Here is a 9,628-nt window from a genome sequence, read left to right on the forward strand (position 1 = left end):
GAGAAGAGCAGCAGCTTTCTCCTCCGGGGTACTTTGCTCTTAGGGCAGTGAAGGCCCCCGGCCCCCTATTATTCCATTCCCACGCCTGGCCGCCTGGTGGGAAGAATGCGTCCGACACGCACACCTGCTTAGGGAACCTGCCTGTCCAAGGCTCCTGCAGCTCGGCACGGGGTCCCCTGTCCTGTCATCTGCTGCGGGGGAGGGGTGCTGAAGCCCCTCTGTGAGCAGACACCAGCCTGGGGCAGGGACCCCACTTCCTCTGGCACAGCTGCAGGTGGGGGGCTGGGGGCAGGGCGGGGCGGGGCGGGCGGGGTGGGCCCTCCCAGGGCGGGGTTTTTGTGCAAGCCTGTGTCACTGTGTGGTGTTTTCGGCAGCGGGACCAGACTGACCGTCCTGGGTGAGTCTCCCTCCTCCTTTCTCTCCCTCTTCTTTCCCCAAGGTTTGGATTTTCTGTCACTTTGCTCTTTTCTGGGCCCGGTGTCAGCCTGTGGTCAAGCCTTCAACCAGGACCCGCCTCTGGGGCCCTAACCTCTTCCCTTCCCCTGACCCCAGAGGCAGGGGAATGAGCAGGCTGACCTACTGACCGGTCTGTCTGGCTCTCGGACCTCGCTCTCCTCTGTTCCCCCAACCTCTAGTCTGGGCTCTATGTTGACCCAGCTTTGTCTCTGAGGGTCACCTATCTCACGGGGAAGAGGGAACTGGGCTACAGATGAGGGACCATGGGGAGACATCAGAGGGACCCAGAACCCTCAGGGCTGGGGACCGAAGTCAGAGCGTCAGGACAGTCTGGGGACTGTGGGTCTAGGGAGCGGCTCGGGGACTTGGCAGAGCTGGAGGGGCTCGCCCAGGCCTCCAGGGGGCTGCCGCGCGGATTCTGGGCGGGCCTGGGACCCATGGAAACTGCAAGAGGGAAGACAGGGGAGGAGAAGGTGCTGGACTCAGAACTGGGGAAGGGGATAGGCGGTCAGGACGCGCGGGACACAGACTCCTGCATCTGCAAGACAAAGTCCTCAGAAGCAGGAGTCCCTGAGGGAGCAGAGAGACAGGTACCAGGGTAGGAAACCTCCAGACCCAAGACGGATCAGAGAGGAACCTGAACTCAGATCTGCAGATGGGGGCACCGAGGACAGGCAGACAGGCTCTCCCTCGACCCGGCACAGAGGCTCCAAGGGACACAGACTGACTAGGAGACCAACGGACGCCTTCGGGCAAAGGCGCGAACAGACATGTCAGCTCAAAATATGCCTGGACTGACTCACAGGAGGCCAGGGAGGCCACATCGCCCACTCATGGGGACAGACAGACAGCCCCAGGCAGACCCCCATCAACCATCAGACGGGCAGGCAAGGAGAGTGAGGGTCAGATGTCTGTGTGGGAAGCCAAGACCCAGGGGGTCTCAGGACAGCACTGTCAGGGGTCCAGGCTCAGGCTTTCCCAGGAAGATGGGGAGGTGCCTGAGAAAACCCACCCACCTTCCCTGGCACGGACCCTTTGGCTCACAGTGGTGCCTGGACTCGGGGTCCTGCTGGGCTCTCAAAGGATCCTGTGTCCCACTGTGACACAGACTCAGAGGCTCCCATGACAGGCACCAGACCTCTGATTGTGATCTTCTTCCCCTCCCCCACTTTGCAGGTCAGCCCAAGTCCGCACCCTCGGTCACCCTGTTCCCGCCCTCCACGGAGGAGCTCAGTGCCAACAAGGCCACCGTGGTGTGTCTCATCAGCGACTTCTACCCGGGTAGCGTGACCGTGGTCTGGAAGGCAGATGGCAGCACCATCAATCAGAACGTGAAGACCACTCAGGCCTCCAAACAGAGCAACAGCAAGTACGCGGCCAGCAGCTACCTGACCCTGACGGGCAGCGAGTGGAAGTCTAAGAGCAGTTACAGCTGCGAGGTCACGCACGAGGGGAGCACCGTGACGAAGACAGTGAGGCCCTCCGAGTGCTCTTAGGGCCCTGGGCCCCCACCCCTGAAAGTCCTACCCTCCCACCCTGGCTCCCCCTAGCCCTTCCTCCTGCACGCAATCAGCTCTCAATAAAATGTCCTCATTGTCATTCAGAAATGAATGTTCTCTGCTCATTTTTGTTGATACATTTGGTGTCCTGAGCTCAATCATCCTCAAAGGAAACAAATCCTCTTAGCCTTTGGGAATCAGGAGAGAGGGCGGAGGCTTGGGGGTTTGGGGAGGGATGATTTCACTGTCACCCAGAATTCCCCAGAGAACATTCTAGAACAGGGGATGGGGCCACGGCAGGAGTCAACTCTGTCCACCCTCCCCGTCAGCCGCCACGCTTCCTCCACTGTGTGGACCGTATCCAGCTCCGATGGTCCACGTCACACACTCTTTGGTTGCCACGGCCCCAGGACAGCATCTCGGCTCCCTCCCCTGGGTGCTCAGCAATCACATCTGGAAGCTGCTCTTGCTCAAGCGGCCCTCTGTCCACTTAGATGATGAGCCCCCTGACATCATGCGTGTTTTGGCTGAAACCCCACCCTGGTGATTCCCAGTCGTCACAGCCAAGACTCCCCCTGCCTCGACCTTTCCAAGGCCACGGCCCTCTGCCCCTCCCCCAGGCCTCCCTGTCACATTCTTCAGGGGACCGGCAAGGCCCCCACCCTGGGCACTCATCTCACAGTTCCCCCAGGTTGCCCTCCTCCCGCTTGTGTGTCAGGAGGCTCCCAGCTGCCTTTGAGGTTGCTGACCAGCCCAGCTCTGCCCTCTGCGACCCCTTAGGACTCAGCCCACCACGGAGCCCAGCACCATCTCAGGCCCAAGTGCCCGTTTTGGTTGATGCATTCCGTGAGCGCAAGCTGAGAATCCAGTTAGGGAGGTCGTGGTGTGTTCATCTCTGACCTTGGTCGCTGTCTTAGGAGCTCAGAATGGGATCTGAGACCTGGATAGACTGTGCTAGGTATTCACATGGGACCACACGTGAGCACCGTTAGACACACACACAAGTTACTGCAAACACCGTCATGTTGGACCAGAGCCCTTCCAGAATCCACCATGGCCTCACTCTGCGGAGACCACAGCTCCATCCCCTCCTGGCTGTAAACCGTCTCCCACTGGGTTGACCCCCTAAGCTGCTCATGAGCAGCCCCCACCTCCTCCAGGAGAAGTTCCCCTGGACCGGACCCAGTGTGACACCCAGCCGTCCCTCCTGCCCCTCCCCCACCTGGAGATGGCCAGAGCCCCATTTCCCAGGGGTGAGCTCACAGGATGGGAGGGGTAGCTCCCCTCAACCGCCCGGAGGGGGGAAGGGGGAGGTGGGTGCGGGGGCCGGGGGGTGGGGGGTGTGTGGCGGCCCGGGGCTCCTCTGCAGCTGCAGGCAGGCCTGGGCCGGGGCTGGTGGGCTGGCAGCAGGGTTTATGCTCGAGGCTGTGTCACTGTGTGTCTGCTCGGTGGAGGGACCCAGCCGGCCATGCGGGGTGAGTCTCCCCCTTCCAGCTTTCCGGGTCAGGAGTGACAGCTGGGTAGATTCTTGTGTCTCCTTACCCGTCTGGGGCTGAGGTCTCAGTCGCCCTACGCCTGTAACCTGCCCACTTTTAGCCTGTTCCCTCTGGGGTTCTTCACGTTTCCCTGTCACCAGCAAAGCCCAGAGAATATCCAGATGGGCAGGCAGTATGGGACGGCAGGCTTGTCCACCACCAGGCCCCGGGCCCTCTCACCCCGGGCTCCCCACAACCTCCTGAGCTGCCTCCCTGGATGCTTCACCTTCTGAGACTGTGAGGCAAGAAACCCCCTCCACAAAAGGGAGGAGACCCTACCCCGGGGCAGATGACCGTGCTGTGTGGGGACCCTGGGAGCAAGTGGGGTCTGGGGGGACTGTGGTCACCGCAGACTGACGCCCCAGGAGGGGTGAGAGGTCATGGCCGCCGATGCTAGCAGCTGCAGGGAGCACGGGCCGGGGGACAAGTTATGCAGACAGGACAGGGCAGAGTCAGAATGGCCCAGAGCAGGGGCCCGGAGCTCCTGAGATTAGGCCTTGGGTCCTAACAGGAACCAGGAGGGTCCACGGGCCCACCCCAGCCGTCTCCCTGCACCCAATCAACTTTCTCATTGTCATTCAGAAACCTTGCTCTCTGCTCATGCTTTGCCTCGTCCCGTATTTAATCGTCAGCCTCTCCAGGATTCTGGAACTGGGGTGGGGAAACCCAGGCACCAAGGAGAAAAATACCCCAAGGGGAGCAGCTTACAGTGTCAGGGTGGGGGGGCATCTCTGGGAGACTGGTGGGGACCCACCCCGCACCCGCCCTCTCCTCCTCCAGCTCAGGGCCTCGCCCACCCCGCCACCTTTCTGGACTGGTGCCGTCCAGATGAGCCCTCCCTCCCTGCCCCGGTCCAGACCCTCTAGACGGCGACCCCGCCACCGCCACCGTGTCATCTCTCTCCTGCCCTGGCCCTGCCCCAGGAATGCCCCCCTCCCTCGCTGCCCAGTTCATCTCCTGCCCACCCCCACATCTTCCTCGTCACTCCCGAGGGCTGGATCACCCACGGGGCCAGTCCTGCACTGTCAGCTTCATAGGCTCCTAAATCTAGGGTGCGTCTCGGTTCTCCACCCAACGACAGGTTCAGGGATGCAAGAGGCTGGAAGGAGCCAGGAAGGAAAACGGTTGCACGAAAGACCCACCTGGAGGAGGCTTGAGCCCGCGACAGAGATGAGCTCTGAGCTCCTCAGGAAGGCGGCAAGAGGTCCCTCGGAAGCTCCGAGATTCACAACAAAGCCTTTGCTGGAGGGAAACTGGTGTCTCCGAGCAGAAGCCAGGCACCTTGTACCACAGTCAAAAGTGGGGTCGTGTTTTTCCGGAGACCTCAGCCCTGCTGGAAGCCGGGCTCTGACACACACACAGGTGATAGTCCAGTAGCCTCAGGACGCGGCGAGGACCACGAGCTGGCACGGCTGCCCCTGCAAAGGGAGCCCGCCGTGTTCCTGTCTCGGGTGCCATCTGGGGGCAGGCAACATCTACATAGTAACGGTCCCTGGATTTGGCCCCTGGGAGGTGCACCAGGTAAGCTCCTGCCTCTGGACCCAGGGTGGACCCTTGGAACAAAAACCCACCACCCTGCACACACCGCACACCTAAGGCCTCTCCCACCCCTGCCTGAGGCCCCTTGGGTGCCCCAGGGCCCCCAAGCTGTCCCCCAACTCACCACCCAGCTCTGCCAGGTGGGAGCAAAGAGGAGAGGGCTGCTCTCCCAGGTCTGAGGCCCAGGAAGGGGCCTGCCACCTCCCCGGGGCTTGTCCACTGGCCACTTGCTCCCTTACACCATGACGTCAGGACTCACTCCCTCTGTGAGGCCCCCAGGGTCCTCCGGCTCCAGAGGCTCTGATGACGAGGGGTGTGATGAGCCCCAAACAGGCCCTCCATGCTGGGGCCCTGGGCGGTGCCCCCTCCCGGTGCGCTTGGGGGCTAGAAAGGCAGGCCGCGGTCAGGGCCCAGGGTGTCCCTCGGCGACTCTGGCCCTCGGCTCTTGCTTTAGCGGCTATAATGAATCACCCAGAGGCTTTAAGCAATCGACACACATTTACTCTTACAGGTCAGGGGGCAGAAGCACAAAACGAGTCCTACAGGAGAAACTCCAGGTCTCTCAGGCTGAGTTCCTTCCGGGGGCCTTTTCCAGCCTCTGCTGTGTGTCGTTCAGTCACTAAGTCGTGTCTGACTCTTTGCGACCCCATGAACTGCAGCAGGACTGGCCCCCTGTCCTTCACCATCTCCTGGAGCTTGATCAAATTAGTGTCCATTGAGTCGGGGATGCCATCCAGCCATCTCATCCTCTGTCGTCCCCTTCTCCTCCTGCCCTCAATCTTCCCCAGAATCAGGGTCTTTTCCAATGAGTCAGTTCTTTGCATCAGGTGGCCAAAGTATTGGAGCTTCAGCCTCAGTCCTTCCAATGAATATCCAGGCTTGATTTCCTTTAGGATGGACTGGCTCGATCTCCTTGCAGTCCAACGGACTCTCAAGAGTCTTCCCCAGCACCACAACTTGAAAGCATCAGTTCTTTGGTGCTCAGCCCTCGTTGCAGTCCAGCTCTTGCATCCGTACATGACTGCTGGAGAAACCGTGGCATTGACTACGCTGGTCTCTGTCGGTAAAGTGACGTCTCTGTTTCTAATACACTGTCTAGGTTTGCTGCAGCTTTCCTTTCTCAGAGCAAGCGTCTTCTAATTTCATGGCTGCAGTCACTGGCCACAGCGATTTTGGAGCCCGCCCTAAAAAAAAATCTATCACTGCTTCCACTGTTTCCCCTTCTATTTGCCATCAAGTGATGGGACTGGATGTCATGATCTTAGATTTTTGAATGGCAAGTTTTAAGCCAGTTTTTTTTGCTCTCCTCGTTCACCCTCATGAAGAGGCTCTTTAGTTCCTCTTCACTTTCTGCCATTAAAGTGGTATCATCTGCATATCTCAGGTTATTGATATTTCTCCCAATAATCTTAATTCCAGCTTGTGATTCATTCAACCCAGAATGTCACATGATGTACTCTGCATATAAGTTAAATAAGCAGGGTGACAGTATACAGCCTTGACGTACTCCTTTCCCAGTTTGGAGCCAGCCCATTGTTTCATGTCTGGTTCTAACTGTTGCTTCTTGACCTGCATACAGGTTTCTCAGAAGGCAGGTGAGATGGCCCAGTATTCCCATCTCTTTAATAAGAATTTTCTACAGTTTGTTGTGACCCACACAGTCAAAGGCCTTGGCGTAGTCAGTGAAGCAGAAGTATTAAATTATGTCCTTTGGGAATTCCCTTGCTTTCTCTATGATCCAATGGATGTTGGCAGTTTGATCTCTGGTTCCTCTGCTTTTTCTAAATCCGGCTTGTACATCTGGAAGTTCTCGGTTCATATACTGCTGAAGGCTAGCTTGAAGTAGTAGGGAGCATTACTATGAACAAAGCTAGTGGAGGTGATGGAATTCCAGCTGAGCTATTTAAAATCCTCACAGATGATGCTTTTAAAGTGCTGCACTCAAAAACTGAAAGTCGCTCAGTCGTGTCCAACTCTTTGCAACCCCATGGACTATACAGTCCATGGAATTTTCTAGGCCAGAATGCTGGAGTGGGTAGCCTTTCCCTTCTCCAGGGGATCTTCCCAACCCAGGGGCTGAACCCAGGTCTCCCGCGTTGCAGACGGATTCTTTACCAGCTGAGCCACCAGGGAAGCCCATGTTGCTGCTCTCAATATGTCAGCAAATTTGAAAAACTCAGCAGGGGCCACAGGACTGGAAATGGTCAGTTTTCGTTGGATTGATCAGTGTCAGCATCCAATCCCAAAGAAGGGCAATGCCAAAGACCATTCAAACTGTCATACAACTGGGCACGTGCTAGGAAAGCTGCGCTCAGAATCCTGCAGGCTGGGCTTCAGCAATCGTGAACCGAGAACCGAGAGCTTCCAGCGTCCAGATGAGCCCAGTCCTCAGCTCAACCCTTCCCCTCTGCTTCAAAGCCGCAGCAGCTTCTCGCCTCTCTCCTTTCCCCTTTGACCTCTGCCCCCATCTCACCCTTTGAGGAGGTGTTATAGCCATGCATTCCGGGAAACAAAGTCACTCAGGACAATGCAGATAGTGGAGCCCAGTTTATGACACCGGCAGCCCGAGGCGGAGTCTCCTCTTAGCTGAGGACCCCGACCAGCATTTGTGAAAATCTTTCATACCCCATGTGTACGTGTCCGAACACACCACCCCAATTTCCTTGAGACTTACATAAAACACAGGAAGGGTGAATACAATCACAATAACCCCATCATTCAAATGTTAGGTGTTCAAACAGTTAATAATCTATAAGCCTGCGGTTTCGCTCCAGTAGATACAGAAAGAACTTATGGCCTGTCCGGAGGCAGGGGTGATTACATGTGTTTTCTCTTGGGCGATGAGTAGCCGGGATGTGACCTGCACGGTGCCCCGGTCCAGAGGGGGGCTCATCCCTCTACTGCAGTTTCTACAGGCACGAAACACGGAGTCCAGAGTCCCCTGGAGAGGCGGCCGAGCATGGGCAGCATGAACAGGACTCAGGTGGGGTCCAGGCCCTAGGAACCCCTTCTTCAGAGGCTCCAGGTCCATCAGGGCCGCCACTGCCCGCTTCAGGGGCGTCAGCTACAAACTGGCGCTTGCCATGGGACTCGCCATCTGCTTCTACGAGGACTGAGCACGCGCTGCTGCAGCTGCCGACCGTCAACACCCGCCGAAAGGAGTTCAGGGCGGAAAGCAGAAAGGAGGCCCTCTGTGCTGGGAGCAGGGTCGGGGAACAGACCGGACAGGTCTGCAGCGAGTTAGACGTTCTCAGGAGCTGATTTTATGAGCCCAGTTCTTGTGTGTCCTCATATCTAGAAATGCACCAAAAATATCCATGGTGATGATTGTTCCTTGTGCCTAGCAAAAGCTCCACAAGACTAGTAGAATCTTCTGGAAAGATATGTGCTTGGCTGCACGTCTTTCCCCTTCACCGAAATCACACACAAACTGGCCTTTTCCCCCTGCCTCCTCGGGGCAGTTTCTCAGAGCTATCTGAGGGGCCGTCCCCTGGGCTGCAGTCCTCATATTGTCCCAGATGCAGCTTGCAACTCTCATGCTGTGCTTTTTTTTTGTTTTAAGTTGACAGAGGGCACATTGACCAAGTTCAAACACACCAGGCTTGCCCTGCTCAGCCAAGCGCTGGCACAGCCTCTGTGGACTGAAGGCCCCAGAGCGCTGGGCTGAGCAGTCCCAGCTCACGGCCCCTGGAGGAAAAGAGAAGATGGTCAGGTCAGAAGAGGGAGCTCGGCCTGGCCCTGCCCTGCCTCGCTGAGCCACCCTGGGCAGCACCCTTGGCCCCGGGCTTGCTTGCTGAGACCAAGGCAGGGAGAGGCGATTGAGTTGGGTGGGGGAGGGGGGTTGTGACTTCCTCCACTGCCGAAAAGCAGAGCCTAGAATAGCCTCTGGCTGGGGGTGGGGAAGGGGAGGGGACTGCTGGGGCCCTGGGGGACGTCCAGGAGTTTCTACTGAGCTGAGCTGGGTGACTCTCCCGACTGCCCAACCCCCTGCGAGTCAACAAGAGAGCACAGCCTGGCGAAACCTGGGCAGGGCACACGTCTCCTTAACCCCACAGTGTTCACCAAGCCCAGGAGCCTTGGGGAGGGGCAAGGTCCCTGTGTCTGGCGGGAAACACAGACCCTCACACCCAGCACAAAGGCCTAAACCCAGGTTTCCAGCCGCTTTGAAATTATAGCAGCCGTGCCCTCTGGGTCAGTGACCAGGACACAGAGAGAGGGAGTCCGCATCTCTCAGAGGGCGCCGTCCTCCGCCTGGTCAGGCCCAGGGCCCCCGGCCCGTCTGTGGCTGTGACGGCGCATCGTTAGCCTCCTCCTTGCAGCTCCTGAGCAGGACGCGTGGGAGGAGCTGGCCAGGTCTCCAGAGCCCCTGGCGGCACACACAGGAGCACCACCCGCCAGCACCCGCGGGCCAGGCTGCTCCAACACGCTGCCCGGCAGGAGCCTTTGAGAGGCTTCAAGGGGCCGCACCGCCCTGGGGTGGCCAGGGATCCCCTGCTTCTGTGAGGTTACCCAGAGGGATCACACGTGGGTCTCGGGGACACAAGTGCAGTGGTGCGACAGAGGGGAATGGGTCCTGGCAGGGCCGGTCTTTGGACCCGA

At 58.4% G+C, this 9,628-nt stretch overlaps 1 protein-coding gene across 1 annotated transcript in view; it reads left to right on the top strand.

Moving 5' to 3' along the window:
- The window catches only part of LOC138093648 (immunoglobulin lambda-1 light chain-like), a 43,848-nt gene extending 41,817 nt beyond the window's left edge, over positions 1-2,031 (top strand). The window contains exons 3-4 of the mRNA XM_068989712.1: positions 359-397; positions 1,633-2,031. Coding sequence (XP_068845813.1) covers positions 359-397; positions 1,633-1,952 — 359 coding nt within the window. The 3' untranslated portion in view covers positions 1,953-2,031. The remainder of the gene's footprint in view (positions 1-358; positions 398-1,632) is intronic.
- The last annotated feature ends 7,597 nt before the right edge of the window (positions 2,032-9,628 follow it).

The sequence above is a fragment of the Capricornis sumatraensis genome, chromosome 17 (assembly GCF_032405125.1).
Source record: "Capricornis sumatraensis isolate serow.1 chromosome 17, serow.2, whole genome shotgun sequence".
In the NCBI taxonomy this organism is placed as follows: domain Eukaryota; kingdom Metazoa; phylum Chordata; class Mammalia; order Artiodactyla; family Bovidae; genus Capricornis; species Capricornis sumatraensis.